Here is a 23508-nt window from a genome sequence, read left to right as displayed (position 1 = left end):
CCAGAGATATAATTATAAAAATGGCACTATTCCAAGACAAAGACAAAATTCTCCAAGCTGCGCGGAAAAACCCTACATTCAAATTCCAAGGGAACATAATACAATTTTACCAGGACCTAAGCGTGCGCACACTGCAGCGCAGAAGCTCCCTAAGACCTCTAACACAACTTTTACGGAAACACCAAATTCCATACAAGTGGGGATTCCCCTTTGCCCTGTACATCAATAAAGATTCTAAGACAATCACCCTTAAAGAACCCTCAGATATCTCCGAAGTCTGTCAAATACTAGGATTAGAGACACCGGGGTTACCACCATCTACTTTTTCAACCCGATCCCCGAAACCAGCTGACCAGACCTCTAAGCCACAATGGTCTAAATCCAGCAGGAAGAAACAGAAAACTTGAGGCCCTCTGTCTCCCCCTCCCTTAAAGTTATCACCAACGAACTTACTAGACGTCTATCATCTACAAGGCGGAAGCCTACTGGGACTTTTGACCTGGATACATCGCCTATCAACTGAGCCATGGTTTTACTGTATGCCAGGGCCTGGGATCTTCGGATCGACCAACAGATTGAATGGCAACCCCCCGAAATTACAGCCATATTCATGCAATGACACAAGGCAGAACAGATCAGAGTTTGATTATAGACATTAAACTTATTGCAAAGGACTATCAGCTAACTCAACCTTAGCATAGTGTTGCTGAAGCGACACCCCCATATAAGTTATATTCATTATTTCGCTTTTTTTTACCTTCTTCCTCTTACTATTGAGTACTCTTTTTTTCTTTTTTCCTCTTTTCCTTTTTGTTCTCCCTGGTAGCAGAAGTGTACAGAACCCCAACTATGGGGTTACAAGTTATGTCACATTGTTCAGAGTTATTGTTGTTATTGTTTTTATAGTTTGATTAGGGATGCCGAGAGTGGAGAACTATTAATGACAATGCTCTTTGGAGCGACAGATAAGAATCTCAAGCCAGGTATGACCAGCAGCTCGACGGGTTATTCATATAAGGGTGACCTTCTGAAACAAGGTAAGCTAGAGTGCACTCATCAATCTACACATGGCAGGTGACTTGAACATTATCACACACAATGTAAGAGGGCTGAACACAGACGCCAAAAGGAGAATGGCCTTTAAACAATATGCTACACTTAAAGCTCATATACTCTTCCTACAGGAGACACATTTTGTAACTCCCCGACTCCCTTACTACTGGACCAAAAAATTTCCCACACATTATCACGCCACTGCAGCTTCTAAAAAGAGGGGTGTATCAATATTTATTCAGTCCTCTGTAAATTTTGTGCACGAATCCACGGTAGCAGACGTAGAGGGTAGATACCTGATAGTAAAGGGTCAGATAGACAACATAGATATAATACTCTGCAACATCTACGCACCCAACGAACAGCAACATACATTCTTTGCAAACATCTCGCAACTTATAACACAATGGAAACAAACCAGAGTAGTCCTGGCGGGAGACTTCAACATCCCCATGACAACATTAAATAACCAGACGACTGCAAAACCAACTAACAAACAACGTAGACGTATCAATATAGTCAAAAACATACAGTCAGCACTAAACGCACATTCTCTGATGGACTCCTGGGTTCTGCTAAATGGAAACACCAACGACACCACATTCTACTCAGCAGCACATGACACATATTCGCGACTGGATTATATATATACCAGCCAAATGTTACAGCCGACACTTGGCTCTACCAATATCTGTCCATGTGTGTGGTCGGACCACTCGGTGGTGACACTTAGCTTAACTGGGCTATCTGACCTTAGCAGGGCAAGGTCGTGGACTTACGACGCTACCCTCCACAAAAACCCACAAATACACTCCTCAACCCTACAACATCTCGCTGAGTATTGGGACATCAACACAGACTCCACAGATAACCCCATACATGTCTGGGCAGCCCATAAATCAGTTCTTAGAGGAACACTCATAAAAGAAAAATCTATCCATAACAAACAAACCAGAAAAGAAATGTTACAGCTACACAAGGAAATAGCACTCTTAGAAAAACAACACAGGTCAACAGGGAACCCCGCCACATTAAACACACTGACTCGCAAAAGAGACTTGCTAACGAAGATTTTGAACGCACAAGCCAATAGAGCCATAGTTAAACTGAAGGCTCAATATTTTATTTATCCCAATAAGCCGTATAAATTCCTAGCCCATAAATTAAGAGAAAAATTTAAATCAGCTAACATACCACTTATTGAAACACAAGAAGGTGCTATCACTACCCACCCACAAGAGATTGTAGACACATTCGGGCAATTTTATGCAAAACTGTATGATGGACATAAAGTCAACCACAACCCAAAAACAGAGAGCCTCACAAATAATTTCTTAGACACTATCCCATTAGAAACACTAACGGAAGATGACAAAAAAATGCTGAATGAACCCATAACAAAATTGGAAGTAGTTCTTGCAATCCGAGCTTTTAAACCAGGAAAAGCTGCTGGACCAGACGGCTTCCCTGGAGAGTATTATAAGCTTTTTAGGGGAACCCTGGTCCCACACCTAACTAAATTCTGTAATCATATAATGAACGGTTACCCGATACCCCCCGAGCTACTACAGGCAAAAATTATAGTAATACCAAAACCAGGCAAAGACCCCAAAAAATGCTCCAGCTACCGCCCTATATCCTTGATCAATCAGGATCTGAAAATATTTACCAAGATTCTGGCCAACAGACTGACACAAATTTTGCCCAAACTAATACATAAGGACCAAGTGGGATTTGTGAGGGATAGGGAGGCCCCAGATAATATTAGACGCCTAGTGAATATAATCCACTATCTATGTGAAACGGGGACGCCTTCTCTGCTCCTATCACTGGATGCGGAGAAGGCGTTCGACAGAGTGGATTGGAGGTATATGACAAAGATTCTAGCACGAATGAATTTTGGGGGACCCTTTGTAGACGCGATACAAGCTATATACACAGGACCTACAGCCCAGGTAGCCTCTAATGGATACAAATCAAAACCATTTTCGATTCTAAACGGCACTCGACAGGGGTGTCCATTGTCCCCCCTTCTGTTCGCTTTATGTGTAGAACCCCTGGCAACGAAAATAAGAACCAATCCAGATATATCGGGAGTTAAAGTGGGAAAAACCGAATATAAGTTGAGCCTTTTTGCGGATGACATTTTGCTCACCTTGACTAGACCAATGTCATCTCTGCCCAACTTGTATGGAGTTTTGGAGAATTTTTCGTTGATCTCAGGCTACCGAATCAATGTAGACAAATGTGAGATGCTACCGATAGGGATTCCCCCACATACAAAAAAACTACTCGAGATAAACTTTGAATTGAGGGAGTCAGGGCATTCCTTAAAATACTTGGGAATCCATCTGACTGCACAGACACAACATCTCTACAAAGCCAATTATCTTCCTCTGTACAAATCCATAAGGAAAGATTTACAAACCTGGAGAGGCTATAACTTCTCCTGGGTGGGAAGGATGTCAGCAGTGAAAATGACTATACTACCCCGATTGCTTTACCTCTTTAGGGCCCTACCCATACGCATTATATACCCCCGACATCGAAAGAATACAAGCTGAAATCTTAGCTTTCATACGGGGTAAGAAAATAGCCAGAATAGCGGGGGGGAACTATGACTCAACATAAGACCCTAGGAGGGTTGGGAATTCCCAATCTAATCGACTACTACAAAGCGGCTAGGCTAGCACAGGACACATTAATACTCAGAAACAAAGAGGAAGCTCTTTGGATACAATTAGAGTCAGATATGGGAGGGTGGGACAAAACTGATGCCGTTCTATGGGAACACAAGACTACCACACGAGAGGCGAGGCAATCTCATTCTATAACAAGCGAGACAACTCGATATATTTGGGCAGAATTAGCACATAAAAAAGGGATGTGCCCTAGGGGATCACTACTGCAGCCAATTAGATATCTACTACACGGGGATCCACAGAAAGAAATTAACAAATGGGAAAACAAAGGACTATACTGAGTGGCAGACCTACTAATACAGAACAAAATAATGACCTACACCCAAATAAGAGATAAAATGTCCCCAATTGCGGTACACTGGTTTTTATACCTTCAGATATCCTCATCCATGCAAGCATTCCTTCAGACAACACCAACTAGAGGTAGATCTATCTTGGGAGATATATGCAGCTCCCCAACGAGACCAAACGAACCATTTCCAGAATATACCTAGACATTCAAACACCTACGACCAAAACTAAAACCACACTGATGCTTAGGTGGGAAACTGACTTAAACATGACCTTAGAGCCTGACGAATGGAACGAGACCTTTGGAGCAGCTACTAGAGGGTTGCTGAGTGCAGACCTTAGAGAGAATACGCTGAAAACAATATTCAGATGGTACTTGACACCACTTAGAACCTCACACATGTCAAAAACTAATTCGGGACTATGCTATAGAGGCTGCGGAGAACTAGGTACATACCGCCATATGCTATGGGAGTGTATAGGAGTTCAAGTTATATGGAAAGCCCTTTTTAATCTGATTAGTTATCTATTAGATGAACCGGTGCAACTCAACGTGGCACAAGCACTACTCCACGAACGAATCCAAAAGTACAATAGACCAATAAATACATTTATCAGGATACTGTGCACTGTAGTGAGGACATGCATAGCGAAACACTGGAAGGTAGGCACTCCGACATGGCAGGAAATTAAATGCAAGATCCAACACACATACAATATGTATGATCACGCTTCATGGTCGCTAGGTACTAAAAACAAGAACGACGAAATATGGTTCTATTGGATCTTTAGGGATGGTTCTGATTACCCTAGTTAGGTTTATACGACAGCGACAAGAAGTGAAGGAGAAAAGGAGATGACGAATGGACAGATATAGGGAAACCTGGATTGCTACGGGCATCCTGAAAACGCATAGCTGTCGGACCACTCTCTGGCATCCACCCAATGAACACTCTAATTTAAATTTACTATTGTCTTTTTTCCCTATTTAATTTCTTTTTATTTTTGTATACTGATCTCTACAAATGTTTTTTGCTCAGATTACTATGACTTCTTAAAACTGGAGATACAGTGACAAAAGACTTCTCACAGCTGTTCTGGATAGATATGTTGCTGTATACTCCAGTTCATAATGGACATGCTAAGCCATAGTGGATTTGATCTATTTGAATAAGTTTCTTGTTATGTGTAATGTTTTTCTTATCAATAAAAAAAATTTAAACATAAATGTGTATATTATTTTTGTTGAGTATAAAACTAGTTTATGATCAGACAGTTCATTAGATCACACATGACGAGTTAACTGTAAATTTACTCTGTGTCAGTCACGTCAGTAGTGTATGTGCATGTCCTGAGTGAGATATTTATTAGTACACAGCGTTACCTGAGCTCTCATTTCCTGGAATCTCATTAGTCCGTAGTGCTTGGTGAGTCTCCATCATGACGTCCTTGTAAAGCTCCTTGTGTCCCTCTATATACTCCCATTCCTCCATAGAGAAATACACGGCAACATCATCACACTTTATAGGCACCTGAAACACACACAACTCATTCAGGCCCTAATATTTTAAACCTCTCTGCTCAGGTGCGATATTCTAAAATTGTCCTCCAGCACTGCAAGATCCCTAGTGAAATTTTCAAAAGTCAGATTTGGCTTAACTTCTCCAAGGGGCGTTCCCTGCATATCTGTATGTAAAGGAGAGGCAAATCCAGTGTAATATAGCACTGCATGATGTGACAGTTCTGCTGCATTTACACTTTGTGCTTTCTATATTATATAACTTTACACTTCAGATTAAACGTTATTACATTTAAACTTTGCACTTTCTATTTTGTATTTTATTTTGTATACAGCAGTGTAGTTAGGATTGTGATTTTACAAATTATTATTATAGAGCAGACTTCACAGAGGCCTTCCATAGAAAGTAAAGAAGCTATATGGATACAAAATTTCACATGGAAGAGAGAAGGTAACTGGAAAACGCCTGGGGCTGTTATAAAGGCTCTGAGTGCATAAAATATATATACACACATTATTATTTATATATATATATATATATATATATATTTCCACTGTGTATCTGCACTCGCAATTCAAAGATAGTCAGCAACCAGGGTGCTCAGTCAAAATTTCAATAAGTATCAACAAGTAGGGACTGCACTCGCTGGATTCAGTTCAAATAATACCTTATTTATTCAATGGTGACGTTTCAGGGTACGCAAACCCCTTCCTCAGACTTTGCGTACCCCGAAACGTCACCATTGAATAAATAAGGTATTATTTGAACTGAATCCAGCGAGTGCAGTCCCTACTTGTTGATACTTATATATATATATATATATATAGATAAATATATATATATATATATATATATATATATATATATATATATATAGATATTATATACACACATATATACATACTGTATATCCTGCCCGGGGTGCTTTAAAAAGCAAATTCATGTATCCAGAAAGTAAAAAGCACTCACCGGGTCTTGAAAGCAAACACCTGTTTAATAAAAGTGACGTTTCGGGGTTGCCCCCGTCCTCAAATATTGCCGTCACTTTTATTAAACAGGTGTTTGCTTTCATATATATATATACACATATACATAGAAACATACAAAGTATGATCCTAATTTGTTACGTAACACAGAAACTTTCAAAGCATACTCAGAATTTGGAAAATCACTGCTAAAGCTAAATCTAAATGTATTAAAATATAAATGAGAAAGTGCAAAGCTTAAAGTGATGGTAAATCCTAGCGTTTGTGAAACGCTAGGATTTACCAGTGGAACAAATAAAAGGGAATTAACTTTCAGTCATGAAGTATAATATACTTCATGCTGAAAGTTCCTTTATTTGTCTGAAGCGTTTGCCGCACTGAGCTCCTCAGGCAACCCATGGCAGAACTCTATTTTGCTGTGAGGTGATGTTTCCACCTCTTAGTCAATAGTCATGTGTCCAGCTGGCGCCATGCAGGATAGCTAGCATGCTATTGGTTAAGATCACCTCACAGCAAAATAGCGTTCTGCCATGGGCTGGCTGAGGTGAACGCTTCAAACAAATAAAGGAACTTTCAGCATGAAGTATTTTATACTTCATGACTGGAAGTCCCCTTTATTTGTTCCACTGGTAAATGCTAGCGTTTCATAAACGCTAGGATTTACCATCACATTAAAGGGCTATGAAACCCATTTTTTTTCCTTTCGTTATTCAGATAGAGCAGGCAATTTTAATCAACTTTCTAATTTACTCCTATTATCACATTTTCTTTGTTCTCTTGGTATCTTTATTTGAAAAAGCAGGAATCTAAGCTTAGCAGCCGACCCATTTTTGGTTTAGCACCCTGGGTAGCCCTTGCTAGTTGGTGGCTACATTTAGGAGTAAATTAGAAAGTTGCTTAAAATTGCATGCTCTATCTGAATCATGAAAAAAAAAAAAATGGGTTTCATATCCCTTTAAATGCAATAATACTGAAAGGACCCAGTCTAAAGTGTAAAGCAATCTAAAATACAAAGTGTAAGTGTAACAAAACTCTCATACCACACAGTGCTGTATTGCAATGGGTCAGTCTCTTCTACATATATATAAATGAAATAGATCTCACAGTGCTGAAGAGTTCTGACCTTTTTCTTTTTACTATTCAGTGAGGTCAGCCCTATAAAGTGTGAAATGCAATTTCTCTCCAAGCTGGAGAAACGTTGATTATTAGATCCTTAGCACTGAGACAGGGACTTCAGATACTTAAAGGGACAGTCAACACCAGAATTTTTGTTGTTTGAAAAGATAGATAATTCCTTAATTACCCTTTCCCCAGTTTTGCATAACCAACACAGTTATAATAATACACATTTTACCTCTTGAATTACCTTGTATCTAAGTCTCTGCAGACTGCCCCCTTATTTCAGTTGTTTTGGCAGACTTGCATTTTAGCCAATCAGTGCTCACTCCTTGGTAAATTCACATGCATGAGCTCAATGTTATCTATATGAAACACATGAACCAACGCCCTTTAGTGGTGAAAAACTGTCAAAATGCATTTAGATTAGAGGCGGACTTCAAGGTCTAAGAAATTAGCTTATGAACCTCCTAGGTTTAGCTTTCAACTAAGAATACCAAGAGAACAAGGCAAAATTGGTGATATAACTAAATTGGAAAGTTGTTTAAAACGACATGCCCTGAAAAAATTGCATTCTCTAGGGTTCCGGTGGAGGAGGAGCAAGCATGAGCTGCTGAGCTGCCTGCTTCAGCCCTACAGCTGCTGGCGGTTTCCTTCGCGCCACATCCCAAGCCAGGGGATAGCTACTGGGATAGCCTAATACATCGCACCTGAACCCAAACAAGCGATAATCTACATCTCGCTGTTATAGTATGATTATCAGCCCTCTTCTATTTCTGAAAAAAAAAAGGAACAGAGAGTAACCCAGGAGGTACCTCTCCATCTTTAAAGACCCCTCTGCTCCCCTTTTCGGCAAAAAACAGACCTATACCTCCAAGTTCCATGGAACACGGTAACCATTGAGAATTTACCTGGGGCGGTCTGTACTCTACCCTTCACTGCTGACAAGGTCTCACAGCAAGTTATTTGGAGCCACACTCGTCCACGGCGCATTGTTCTCCTTTTCCTCTTGCCCCGGTGAAGTGAGTGGAGTTGAAGCTGGGTCCTGCCTCGACGGAGGACCAAGAACATTAGACCTATTACAGGCAAGTCCGCCCACCGCAGCCGCTGATTCCCTTCCTGCTTGTTTTGGCAGCGTGCCCGGAACTCTGGAGTTGCTGTCCCTGAGTGAGTGGTGTGGGACTCCATCTGCCCTCTCGAGGTGCCCCCCCCCTGAGGCTTACTGCTGGATTCCGGCTGTGGCGCTGACTACTCCATCCCTCTCCCACCGGTGCTGCGTGAGAGGGACTGGAGCTGGCGCTACCCCAGGGCCAAGAACCAAGGAAGGAATCCCTGCTCGAGGAAGGCTCGCCCTGCCACCTTCTCCCCTCTCTCCCACTGGTGCTGCGTGAGGGAGGGAGAGTTCGTCAGGTGGCCCAGGCGGAGAACTGGAACTGCTGGAAGTGAACCTGTTGGGAACAGGTTTTACCTAGGATAGACAGCCACTGCAGATATAAGAAGCTCACCTTCCAGGACAAGACAGATCACGGCGTGCAGTGGGCGAGGAGAGGTGAGTCTACTCTGCCCCCCTAAACCAAGAACTGTACATTTCAGTAGCTACCATATAATTTAAAGAGCCGTGTGGGCGAAACAGGAAAGGAAAAAAGAGAAAATAAAGGGGCAGCAGACAGGGAAATGGTTTAACTTTTTTTAGCACAAACATTAAGCACTCTCCTTCTTGAAATGATAATTGAGTAGCTTTATTTCATTCATAGCTCATTCAAAGGAGACACCCCTTTCAGCTTGTTGTTAATTCTACTAACCTCTGCATGAACTCCTGAGAAAACTAACATATACAAGAATGAGCTACTTGTTTTCTATTAAATGTATTTGCTAATAATGCTGCTTGCTATGCTTTCTGGCTGAGAGATTAACAGATACCTGCTTCTATTACTAAGACCCTGCTACTAAACTAATCTGGACAATTTTGTATATGATGCTTGCAGAATAACAAGCTAATTGCTGGACATTTCTTTTTGCAATACTCTGCCTCATTGATTATCTAAAATATAGAAGCCTTAAGGACAATACAATAGTTTATAACTTTTCCTAATTGCCTAGGTTTAAGGTTATGCTTTTTTTTTTTTTTTTTTCAAAATGTTGTAACAAATAAGAAGGTGTGCAAAATAGTGTGTTTTCAACCTTTACTTGTTGATCTCACTTGGTCTTGCAGATTAGTAAAGCGGTTGTCTAACTGCATCACTGTCTAAAAGAAACATCAATAATATTTGCCTGAAAAATTATTTGATAGGTTTGTGGTAATTAATAACGTTTCTTATTTATGTTTCTTTTCTTTTGAGAAAGGTGATTTTACTTTTTAATAGGCAGGCGCACTGTCCTAACACTAATCTGCCCAAGTTGCACAGCTAGATAGTAGGAAACATAAGATATAGGTTACCCCTTTTCAAGAATTACACATAACGGTTGGAAACAATATATCTCAGTCATTAAGACAAGGAAGGTCTAACATAATAATAATCATAGGAGAATTAAACTATACCCCGACTTGCTTTGATTAAATTACTTACTTCTTAAAGCTAAATATTGCAGCCTCTCTGACTGGCGTGGGGATTTCTATACACAGGAAGCCACATTCACTACCTCACTAAAATAAGGTGTTTTTTTTTTTTTTTTTTCTTCACTTTCCTCACCCCTTCCTATTTCACCCCATCACTCCCTCACCCTCCACTTCCATATCCCTTTCCCAATAAAAGCACTAAGTTTTTATAGCACAATATTAATTGATCACTATTTAGATTACTATCACGTCATATGGACAAATTTCTTCATAGTCACTCCCAGACTCCCCCGCTAGTCATGGCAGCAAAAGCAAGAGAAAGAAGAAATAAAAATAGCACAGAAACATCTATGGAGGTACAGCCAACCCCCACCAACCCTCCAGTTACCAATGAAACCTTTAATATGCAGGCCCTGGTGACAAATATTGCAGAAGCCTTAAACCCTAAATTTGAAGCCCTTAGGGCAGAGATTAAACAAGAAATCACACTGTTGCCCCAAGAACTGAGACATTTCACTAGCAGGATTAATGAAGTGGAACAAAGGGTGTCTGATCTTGAGGACCTTACCTTTACACATAGTACTAGTATAGATTCTACTGCAGCTACTCTATCTAAAATGCAAATTAAAATCGAAGATTTAGAAAACAGGGCCAGAAGAAACAACATTCGTATCATTGGGCTACCGGAGGAGAGACAACCTGAGAATTTAAATTCGTTTATTACAAATACGTTGGTACAACTACTTAAGATCCCCCCCAGTGACCCTCAAATAGTGGTAGAAAGGGCTCATAGAATAGGGAAGCTACAGGTCGATAACGGGGGTAACAACAGACCTAGGCCAGTAATAGCCAAATTGCTTAATTTCAGTGATAAAGTAACTCTTCTCCAATATTTTCGCAAGAATCAGCCTATTATGTTTAAAGACAGTAAGATTCTCCTATTTCAGGACTACTCGGCAGAGACGTCATCTAGGAGAAGAAATATTGCTCCAATCTGCTCTAAATTTATTCAGCAGGGTTATCAGGCCTTAATTAATTACCCCTCTAAACTTAAGGTTATTGTTAAAGGAGAAGTCCATTTTTTTGAGAATGCACAAGAGGCAGAAAAATTATTAACCCAATTAAACTCTAGTGAGTAAACTGAAGAATTATCAGTGATTCACTGACTTTGTTGTTATCTCATCTTAAGTTAGGGATGGTAGGGAAAATGGTACGAAGTAATAAAGGTGTCTTGCGGGAGGCTTCCCCTTTTTTTTTTTTTTTTTTTTTCTTCAGTATCAACTCCATCTATCTATCTATCAAAATAAATGGTTAACTTTAAAATAATATTGTGGAATGTAGGGGGTATTACCACTCCTATAAAGAGGAAATCGATCATTACCCAACTAAGAAAAATGAATACAGATATAGCTTTCCTCCAGGAGACACATCTTAACTTAGAAGAAGTATTAAAATTAAAAACATTGTGGGTTAAGGAAGTTTTTGCTGCACCAGGACAGGGGAGGAAGAGAGGGGTAGCCATTTTGGTAGGAAAAAGGATTAATGCAGAGATACTACATGTTGTGGCGGATCCAGGGGGGAGATCAGTGAGTTTAAAAATAAAAATTAATAATTGTGTGTTTACAATGTGTAATGTTTATGCGCCTAATATCCTTGACCCAGAGTTCTGGAATCAAGTGCAGACTGAAATATTTTCTATATTGGAAGGTAACCTTATTCTTGCAGGAGACTTCAACATGGCCCCACAGTGCCCACTTGATAGGCTGAGACTAAATACAAAACAAAAAAAGCATAAAAAAGATAATCTGGAAACTAAAAATTTTTCTAGGCTTATGCAAAACCTGGGCATTAAGGACATCTGGAGGATGCAAAATCCCGATGTTAGAGAATACTCTTGCTTATCCAAAGCTCATAAAACACTATCAAGAATCGATCTCTTCCTGATAGACGATAGACTGTGTACATATGAGGTTAAAGCAAAAATTCTTCCTATAAGTATTTCTGATCATGCGCCAATCACCCTAGATCTCCAGGATAAGCAGCCCAAGTTTAAGCTAAATCGTTTCTTTTTTCCTTCTCACCTAGCATCAGATACGAAATTTAAGAACTGGTTGAGAGCCAAGTTCATTGACTATGATCTCTGTAACTTAGAGTATAGAGATCATCCTGCCATATTTTGGGAGGCAGCGAAGGCTGTAATACGAGGTGAAATCATAGCCTATATGGACACACTGAATAAAAAAATGCAACAAAGAGAAAAGGAACTAACAAATGCAGTCATAAACGCATATAATAGATTCCTTCTTGACCATAACTCTGTCAACTGGGCTAAGTATAATAGAGCAAAAAGTAACAAAGACGATTTCTTGCTATACAGAGAAACTCAGAAAGAGTTAAAATTACAGTCTAAATTATATAAGTATGGTAATAAGTCTGGGAAACTCCTAGCTAAATTGGTCAAAAGTGAAAAAAAATCCTCAATTATTGAGAAACTGGTGCTAGGGGACAAAGAAGTATTTAAACATGAGGATATAGCGGGAGAAATGGAAAAATATTATCAAGAATTGTATCTTTCCAGAACCTCTGACTCAGGTCAAGCAGAGGACTTCTGGAGCAAAATATCAGTTCCTAAGATATCTACTGATTTAGCTGGTACCCTCAATGCGCAAATTACAGAGGAAGAAATTAAAAAAACAATCTCTGACCTTGCTCTGAATAAAACCCCCGGGCCAGATGGGCTACCTAATGAACTATATAAAATTTTATCTGCTGAAATATCAGCCCATCCCTGTGAGTTCTATAATTCTATCTATATAAATGGAGGAGAGATGTCGAAACTTTTCACATCCTCCTATACAACTTTAATACTCAAGAGCGGAAAGGACCCAACTTTAAGGGAGTCATATAGACCAATTGCTCTACTAAATTCTGATTACAAGATCTTCACATCAATTATTGCTCAGAGGTTACAAAAAATACTAGGTGATATCATCCATAAAGATCAAGCCGGGTTCTTGAACTCTCGAAACTCTGCAGCAAAAATCAGAGAGATTCTGATAACATCAGAATACTTTTTTAACAAAAGAGAGGGGGGGGGGGGAGGAGTGGAAGGGACCCTACCAGACCTGGCGGTTATCTCGCTTGATGCTGAAAAGGCTTTCGATTCCGTTCATTATAATCATCTTTTTGTCTCTTTAGCAAAGTTCGGATTCACAGGAAGCTTTCTTGACTTCATTAAAAACTTATATAATCAGCCCTATACAAGGTTAACTGTAAATAATTTAATATCTTCTCAAATTGTACTGGATAGAGGAACCCACCAGGGCTGCCCCCTTTCCCCTCTCCTCTTCAATCTCTGCATTGAACCTCTGGCAATTGCGTTTAGGCAACAACTAGAAGGCATTAAAATTGAGAATTATGAAATAAAGTTAGCCTTGTATGCAGATGATATTCTTATATATTTATCAAACAGTAAAACCAATCTTCCTAAGCTACTACAAATTATTGACCAATTTGGCTCTTTTTCGGGCTACAAAGTAAATACTACAAAGTCAGAATTACTCTGGCTTAGGAAAAACAACTCCTCCCCTAGCAATATCCCCTTTCATCTAGTGAAAGACTCATTCAAATATCTGGGTATTAACATTCCTAGTGATCCAAAAGACCTATACAAGCTTAATATTTCACCAATTATATTAACATTTAAAGAAAAGCTCAGAAATTGGGTGGGTTTACCACTCTCTATTTCTGGACGGATAGCACTTTTTAAGATGGTCCTCTTTCCTAAGTTGCTATACGTTCTACAGAACACAGCGATAATGCTTCTAGAAAGGGATATACGAATAATAAATAGTCTGCTCAGGAGGTTTATCTGGCAAAAAGCCAGACCGAGAATCTCATTGAATAAATTGTCATCTTCTAAAATCTATGGAGGCTTTGCATTGCCAGATATCAGGCTGTATAACTTGGCTTTTCTAGCGCGATTTGTAGCTGACTGGATCTTCTCTAAAGATTATGTCTTGAATAATAAACTTGAAGAAAAAATCTGTCATCCATATGTACCCATAGCTCTTTTACACTGTGAACCGAAAGAGTGGCCAGCTAACATTAGAGCACTTAAAATGCTCTCAAACCCTTTGAGGGCCTGGAGGAGAATGGGGAAGCTTATGGATTTAAATTGTCAGATATCTCAATATTTACCTCTAATAGGCAACCCTAAATTTCAGGCAGGCCTTGATTCAGCTGCGTTTAAACACTGGCACACTTTAGGTTTAGATAAACTTATACAACTCGTGGATCAAGAGAGAAAATGTATTAAAACATTTGATGAACTTAAAAATAACTTTAACCTCTCCAACAAAGATTTTTTCGCATATTTACAGGCAAGGCACTATATCACAGACATCATGAGGGCAGTTAACTGGCGCTGGGACCTAGGAAGTTTGGAGGGCTGGCTCACCCTGGTAAGGAATGGGCTGATGTCAATCACTCCATGTTACCATCTACTGGGGGAAGGCAAAGGGAAACATCTTCTTGAAAAACTAACTCAGGACTGGAATCTAGTCCTGGTGACAGCCAATTCATAAAAACATCTATCTGTAGGATATCTGCAGTGAACAAGTGCGCATGGGCACGAAACGCGTCTGCGTGGAGACCGGCCTTTACACCTGACCGCTGTTACTGCTGGCTCTGCTTGTTGTTTGCCGAAGTTAGTGGCACACGTTTTTAATCTTAATAAAATCTACGTTCTTTTTTATCTTACCCTGCCTGGTATTTGCCTGAATCAATCGCTGATATATACCACAGAGAAACTTAAGTGCTTGTTTGCGATAGTGCGCTTACCTTCATTTCTGGAAATTTGTAGGATATCTCAAGCTACAATCTCAGCCACCTGGAGAGAGGCTCATCTGAAACTTATACACAGATATTATTATACCCCTGAGAAAGCATTTAAGTTTAAGAATTTAAATTTTGATAAATGTCCCAAATGCTCCAAGGAGGCTGCAGATCTGAGACACATGATTTGGGACTGCCCATTGATTAGACAGTGTTGGTTTAAAGTTGAATTCTGGGTAAAAACGTCACTTGGAATCTCCCCTCTGGGTCTGTCACTGATCCAGATTATATTTTGTTTAAATAATCAAGAAGAACATATGCCCAATGGAAGGTTAGTTACCTCGATTATTTTAGCAGTCAGGTATTTAATTTTTAAGAAATGGAAGTCAAGAAATTTACCAACAGTTCCAGAGATTAAAAACTTTCTTAAAAAGCAATGTATCCTAGAGCAGCGAGAAACCAACATTGACAAGGAACTTGATATCAAATCCTTCCTTAAAAAGTGGGCACCATTTATCAAATCACTTACAGCTTTAGAGATTGACCAAATAATATTTCCCTTCCAGAGCTCAGAAATGGTACTATTGGGATTATGGTAAAGTGAGGTCTATTCTAATTTCTCTCTCTCTCCCCTTGGTATGCTGTTAGAGGATCTTCCTTCCTCTTTACAAATTTATTTTATTTATTTATTTATTTATTTTTTTTGCTCTCTCGCAAGATTAACCTTGAACACGTTGATATTATCATGACCTGAGATAGCCTAGGACCTTACTAACAAGATATGACTCATAATGTAAATTCCCTGTGCCAACGATATATGCTTAGAGGAGGAGGGAGAGGGGGCAGAGGGAAAAATTGTCTTTGGTCCTGTTCCTGGTCATTGTTTATGATGTTGCTGATTCTGTTTGGGGGGAGGGGAGGGAAAGGGGGGAAAAATGGGGATAAAATATACTCCAACAGAGAAATTATAACCATTAAGGAATGACAGAATGGAATTTAATTCATAATATTTTGTGTTCTGCTTGTTGATGTTTTTTGACTGTTTATTCTTTGTTTTGGAAATCATTGAAAATGTATAAACCTGTTGGAGCTAAATAAAGATGATTTAAAAAAAAAAAAATGACATGCCCTATTTGAATCATGAAAGTTTTTTTTTTGGACTTGACTGTCCCTTTAAATAGGGTCAGCACATGTGTCCTCAATCTCTGCGTGCAGACTACAGGATATACAGACCCAGTAATAACAGTAAATACAGAAAGTAGTCGCACAGGTTCCAATAAAAACTGCTTTATTCAGGGACCGGTTCTGCCAAACACTTTTATTGACAGAGCCAGGATAATGTTACTGAGAACATGCAGAGACACAGACAGCAGATAGGAAATACACACAGGGCCAGATGGGCAGTAAAGGGCATCACTGTCACATTCCACAGCTGTGCTTACCTCTCCTCTCAGCTGGTGAATTGCTGCTGTTGGGGGATAATGTTACTGAAAACATGCAGAGGATCAGACAGAAGGTAGGAAATACACACAGGGCTAAATACGTCACATGACAGTTGATATAATGTTACATTCTCCAGCAGTACTCACCTCTCCGCTCTGCAGGTGAATGCTGCTGTGGGAGGGCCTCTTCTTCATAATTACATATTCCTATAAAATATATAATTGAAAATTATCAGACTATTTCCATGGATAAGCAATAAAAAGGAAAAGCGGAAAACGGATCCTTGTATAAAAGTTCAAACTTTATTCGCCAACATAAAAACAGAATGACAAGTGCTCACAGGAACAAAACAAAATAGGCACAGGAACTGCCATAGGAGATCTCTATTTTGTTGGCGAATAAAGTTTGAACTTTTATACAAGAATTCGTTTTCCGCTTTTCCATTTTATTGCTCATCTATTCAAGGAGTTGGGGTCTCCTTTTTTGGATCACGGATGCCGCTTGTGGAGCACGCCCACGGTGTACAGCAGTGAAGCAGGTGAATATTGGCAGTCACACTTTGATACACCCCCTAGAGAAGCCTCCTAGTATTTCCCTAAGCGGATTGGTGGACACGAAGATTGACAGTTGCATGGACGAATGGGAGCCGACCACACCGTCAGTAATGTATGTGACGTATAGCACGCCGTGGAGGCGCAATCACTACTCCTGAGAAAAGAGTCTTGTTCTCTATAATGACGAGCAGCTTGGATCCACACGGTAGGAGCAGTTATATACTGCGGTCCAGTGGAGAAGGATCAGAGGTCCAGAGAGGAGGAGGGGTGAGTGTGTTTTAAAAGGGACACTCAATCAAATTTAAATTTTAATTATTCAGATAGAGCATGACATTTTAAACAGTTTTCCAATTTACTTCCATTAACTAAATGTGCACAGTCGTTTTATATTTAAACTTTTTGAGTCACCAGCTCCTACTGAGCATGTGCAAGACTAAGTGTGTATGCATTTGTGAATCGCTGATACATGGTACGTGTATGCATTTGTGATTGGCTGATGGCTGTCACATGGTACAGGGGGAGTGGAAAAAGACAACTTTTAAAATTGTCAGAAACAAAATCTACTACTCATTTGAAGTTCAGACTAAGTGCTATTGCATTGTCTTGTTATCTTCAGTTTGTTGATTATGCAAATCTACTGTGTTGGCTGGTCCTTTAAGTCCTGCGTATCTGCACTGAAGTATGCCGACACAGTTGAAAGCTTACCTGTGCTAGGGTTGTTTACTTTTTAGTGAAGGGGCCCTTGGGTTGTGGTGGAGGTTGTGCAGGAGGGACCCTGAGTGTTTGAGAACCGGGGTTATGCTTGCTTATTGGTGGCTAAATGTCAGCCACCAATAAGCAAGTACTATCCATGGTTCTGAACCTAAAATGGTCCGGTTTCTAAGCTTTACATTCCTGCTTTTAAATAAAGATAGCAAGAGAACGAAGAAAAATTGATAATAGGAGTACATTAGATAGTTGCTTAAAATTGCATGCTTTATCTTAAGCATTAAAGAAATAATGTGGGTTTATTATCCCTTTAAAGTGAAGAGTTGTGTAGAAGACACTGGGTGCTGAGGAGGTAGTTTGATGGAGGGTTATGCAGGGGATTATTGGTGCTGGGGTAGGTTTAGTAGTGGAAGGTTTTCCAGGTGACCCTGGGTGCCAGGTTGATTTTACAGTGGATAGTTGTGCAGGGGATGCTGGGAAGGATTTATAGTGTAGGGGAGTAAAGGGGATCCTGGGTGCTGGGGAAAGTTTTGTGGATGTAGGTTGTACCGGTGGTGAGCTGAAGTCGGGGTTAGTGTGATGGCCTGGAAGAGCTGAAGTCTGGGATAGTGAGATTGTTTGGGTGAGCTGATGTTTGGGTTACTGAGATAGTCTGGGTGATTTAAAGTGATGGTTAGTGAGATGGGTCTGGGTGAGTTGAAGTTAATGTTAGTGAGATGATCTGGATGAGATGAAGTTAGGGTTAGTGGGCTGATCTGGGTAAGCTGAGGTTAGGGTTAGTGAGATGATCTGGATGAGATGAAGTTAGGGTTAGTGAGATGGTCTGGGTAAGCTAAAGTTAGGGTTAGTGAGATGGTCTGGGTAAGCTAAAGTTAGGGTTAGTGAGATGATCTGGCTAAAATTAAGTTAGGGTTAGTGAAATATGTCTGGTGTATCAAAAGCAGTACAGTAAATAGGAGGACCAGTGTCACATGACATTACCCAGTAGCTGATTAAGGGACTATAGTCCAGAAACGTCACATATCCACACTGTCTATGTTTTTATATGCTGTAAAACAATAAAAGAAGATTTATAAAATTACTTGGTGCTGTGGAATATTGGAATTGGAATCGTATTTTGTGGGCTGGAGGTCGCCAGCTTGTCCACTCTGCACCGGGACCCAGAAAGGGGATTGCCCATTGCCGGTCTCCATGTGTTTTGCATTACCCAGTAGCTCTCACCTCTCCGGTTAGCAGGCAGATGATGCCCAGTGCCTGACTCAGGAACTGCTCTGCCATCTGCTTCCTGTATTTGTTCATCTTGTTTATAATCAGTGACGGAGTCAGATGCTATCAATTTGACACCTGCAAGAAGAATGGAAAACGGCAACATGAGAAATGGGAAATAATCAGAGCTCTTCCTGTATTTATATTATGGTAAAGAGCAGATTTTTTTGTGATATTAAACAAGTTTATTTTATTTATGCATATTCTAATACTACACATGTGACCAGCTGCATGTAGAGTAATAAATATACACAGTGAGAAAATGTGACAATATTTATAAAGCATGTGTCAAATTTAATGGGAGATACATTTATTTAATAATATTTTAATAGGATCAGACAGAAGTCATGAAAAGTGATGTGGTAGTGTTTGTATAATATGATGTATAAAAAATTATATTTATATGAGCATACACTGATAATTAGATACAATTTATAAAAATACAGTATAATTCAATAAACATCAGTATATAAGAAAATAAAGTGAGTAAGTCCAAAATTAAAAATAATTTAAACGTAGGGACGTCTCCCTGATAAAAGAACACAATCTTAAAAATTCAGGAGTATTCAAAACATAAGAGCTAAAAACGCTTCTAAAATAATATGAGCATATAGTGTTATACAAAGATGCAATAACAAGCAGGAAATATATTTCAAATATGTATACGATAGCATTAGCTAGTCAGGCTAAAACAGACAGTTGGCGATGTCTTAGATCAAATGATGACGGCAGGGGATCTCCCCAATACCGTCTTGTGTCAGTTAAAAGTTTGTAAGTTCGTAATGAATAGCAAAGCAATTTTGTTACAAAGTAGGTAAAGTATCACTCTGGAGCAAACATGTGGCTAATGAGACAGTTCTGTGATACAGTTACTTATGATCCTGAATAGGATAATGCAGAGTGTAAGAAAAAAATAATCGTTACCTTTGACTTTGGAGCCCTGACAGAGTTGTTGCTGTATGTCGGCTCTGGGTTTGTGAATTAGCCGCGAGTTCACAACTTGGGTGTGAACTTGGGTGTCTGACGTCACGGGTGACACTCGGGGGGCTCATCTCGCCCACAACAAACCAATATTTTTACGATGAAAGAAATCCTTACGTCCACTCGAGGAAGATGTTAACCTCTTAGTGCGTGTAGATCTGTGTTAGCACCTGCACTTAGTGCTATGCACGCAGGCAGTGGATAATAGGCATAATCAAAAGGGAAAAAAAAATTCTGGATAACCCAGGTTATAGAATTCCTGTAGAGTGTAGCCAAAGTGTTAGGGATGATAGTCACAACATTCAACGCGTTTTGCTCTATCAGAGAGCTTTATCAAGATCTTGATAAAGCTCTCTGATAGTCACAACATTCAACGCGTTTTGCTCTATCAGAGAGCTTTATCAAGATCTTGATAAAGCTCTCTGATAGTCACATCATTCAACGCGTTTCGCTCTATCATCCCTAACACTTTGGCTACACTCTACAGGAATTCTATAACCCAGGTTATCCAGAATATTTTTTTCCTTTGATTCTGCCTATTATCCACTGCCTGTGTGCATAGCACTAAGTGCAGGCGCTAACACGGATCTACACGCACTAAGAGGTTAACATCTTCCTCAAATGGATGTAAGGATTTCTTTCATCGTAAAAATATTGGGGGGCTCGTCTCGCCCACAACAAACCAATATTTTTACGATGAAAGAAATCCTTACATCCATTTGAGGAAGATGTTAACCTCTTAGTGCGTGTAGATCCGTGTTAGCGCCTGCACTTAGTGCTATGCACGCAGGCAGTGGATAATAGGCAGAATCAAAGGAAAAAAATATTCTGGATAACCTGGGTTATAGAATTCCTGTAGAGTGTAGCCAAAGTGTTAGGGATGATAGAGCGAAACGCGTTGAATGATGTGACTATCAGAGAGCTTTATCAAGATCTTGATAAAGCTCTCTGATAGAGCAAAACGCGTTGAATGTTGTGACTATCAGAGAGCTTTATCAAGATCTTGATAAAGCTCTCTGATAGAGCAAAACGCGTTGAATGTTGTGACTATCATCCCTAACACTTTGGCTACACTCTACAGGAATTCTATAACCTGGGTTATCCAGAATTTTTTTTTCCCTTTTGATTATGCCTATTATCCACTGCCTGCGTGCATAGCACTAAGTGCAGGTGCTAACACGGATCTACACGCACTAAGAGGTTAACATCTTCCTCAAATGGATGTAAGGATTTCTTTCATTGTAAAAATATTGGTTTGTTGTGGGCGAGACGAGCCCCCCGAGTGTCACCCGTGACGTCAGACACCCAAGTTCACACCCAAGTTGTGAACTCGCGGCTAATTCACAAACCCACAGCCGACATACAGCAACAACTCTGTCAGGGCTCCAAAGTCAAAGGTAACGATTACTTTTTTCTTACACTCTGCATTATCCTATTCAGGATCATAAGTAACTGTATCACAGAACTGTCTCATTAGCCACATGTTTGCTCCAGAGTGATACATTACCTACTTTGTAACAAAATTGCTTTGCTATTCATTACGAACTTACGAACTTTTAACTGACACAAGACGGTATTGTGGAGATCCCCTGCCACCATCATTTCATCTACGACATCGCCAACTGTCTGTTTTAGCCTGACTAGCTAATGCTTTTGTATACATATTTGAAATATATTTCCTGTTTGTTATTGCATCTTAGTATAACACTATATGCTCATATTATTTTAGAAGCGTTTTTAGCTCTTATGTTTTGAATACTCCTGAATTTTTAAGATTGTGTTCTTTTATCAGGGAGACGTCCCTACGTTTAAATTATTTTTAATTTTGGACTTACTCACTTTATTTTCTTATATACTGATGTTTCTTGAATTATACTGTATTTTAATAAATTGCATCTAATTATCAGTGTATGCTTATATAAATATCATTTTTTACACATCATTATATACAAACACTACCACATCAATTTACTATACCTTTAGCTTTCTTAGCGCCCTAACCCTCTCCCTTTTGCTCATCCTTTTCTGAATAGAACGAAGGATCTATTCTTCTGTTAGGAGTTTGGTATCCCTGACTTTTTGCGCTCTACTTTCCCCCCATTTTCTCAGAAGTTATGAAAAGCAAGAGGTTGACTGTATACAGGAATATGCAGCAGAAGCCGACACGTCATAAAGCAGATGAAAAATACTTAGCAGCTGCCTGGATCACATGATTTGTTAAATGGCCAGTCTACACCAATTATTTTATTTAAAAAAGATAGATAACCCCTTTACTACCCATTCCCCAGCTTTGCACAATCAGCATTGTTATATTAATATACTATAAAACCTTTAAAAATATAAATGTATGCCTGTTTCTAAGCCACTACAGACTGCCTCTTATCTCAGTGCATTTTTTTTATAGTTTTTCACACCAGACAGGGTAAGTTCATGAGTACCATATAGATAACATTGTGCTCACTCCCGTGGAGTTATTCATGAGCCAGTACTAATTGTCTAAAATACAAGTCTGTATATAACCCTGAGATAAGGGAACAGTCTGCAAAGACTTAGATACAAGGTAATGACAAAGGTATATTAATATAACAGTGTTGGTTATGCAAAACTAGGGAATTGGTAATAAAGTGATTAACTATCTTTTTAAATATTTTGGAACAATTATACTGTAATTTATAGGATTATCCCAAACTGGTAGCTCTGTCCTGGTGTTTCTCAGTTCCTCATCTATTTCTGGCCCACCAGACTATGCCCCCGAATCAGTCTGTCCTGCCCATGCACCACCCAGACTGTATCATATAAAAAAGAAGAAGAAAAAAAAAAAAAAAGAAGGCGCCACCATAGTGCACAATCAATATGATAAATCAAGACCAGCGCACAAATAAATGTACTCACAGGATTCAAGGCACTTGAGAAGTGCAACAAAGGCTTCCTGGGCTCTTAAAGTCGCCCAGACAACTTCTCCCGTGTTCTCTAAGCCTCTCGATGTTCAAATCGGCCTCCACCGTACAGTGTTCACAGAAGTTGTGTGACACACCTCTAGGCTCCATACGCAACAGTGTTAGAACATTAACCGTCATCCTTGTAACGCTCGATACATACATAAATCAGCCAGTTTTATAAGCAAAGCGCAGTATCACACGCCCCCTGCAATCTGGACTCTCCCAAATTACAACTATATACTGTACAACAAATAAACAGATATAGATACAAAAACAAAATTAAAACTATAAAAAAGATAAAATCATATACATTTTAAATTTAAAAATAAAGATCACATCTCCAATGTACCCACATTATGATGTACTCCTAAAGCGGATATGTTCTATACTCGATTTTCCCCTATAACTTATCTTGTTCAGATAGTCCCCTATAACTAATCTATTCAATCAATCGTATACAATCCATGATGTAATATTATAGCTTCCTCATCTTGATACATATCTGTATGTTAAAAGTATTGTTGATGAGATAAGCTTATATTAGTATACGTGTAGT

At 39.4% G+C, this 23508-nt stretch overlaps 2 protein-coding genes across 1 annotated transcript in view; one reads left to right on the top strand and one right to left on the bottom strand.

Moving 5' to 3' along the window:
* The window catches only part of LOC128657274 (gastrula zinc finger protein XlCGF26.1-like), a 422529-nt gene that overhangs the window by 341450 nt on the left and 57571 nt on the right, over nt 1–23508 (top strand).
* Nucleotides 1–23508, bottom strand: part of LOC128657275 (oocyte zinc finger protein XlCOF7.1-like) — a 79074-nt gene that overhangs the window by 45567 nt on the left and 9999 nt on the right. The window contains exons 2-4 of the mRNA XM_053711556.1: nt 18988–19110; nt 16651–16710; nt 5431–5578 (exon numbers count right to left, since the gene is read on the bottom strand). Of these exons, the coding sequence (XP_053567531.1) occupies nt 5431–5578; nt 16651–16710; nt 18988–19065 (286 nt within the window). The 5' untranslated portion in view covers nt 19066–19110. The remainder of the gene's footprint in view (nt 1–5430; nt 5579–16650; nt 16711–18987; nt 19111–23508) is intronic.

This window comes from Bombina bombina, chromosome 4, assembly GCF_027579735.1.
Source record: "Bombina bombina isolate aBomBom1 chromosome 4, aBomBom1.pri, whole genome shotgun sequence".
NCBI lineage: Eukaryota > Metazoa > Chordata > Amphibia > Anura > Bombinatoridae > Bombina > Bombina bombina.
This window is presented reverse-complemented; position numbering and strand designations above follow the sequence as displayed.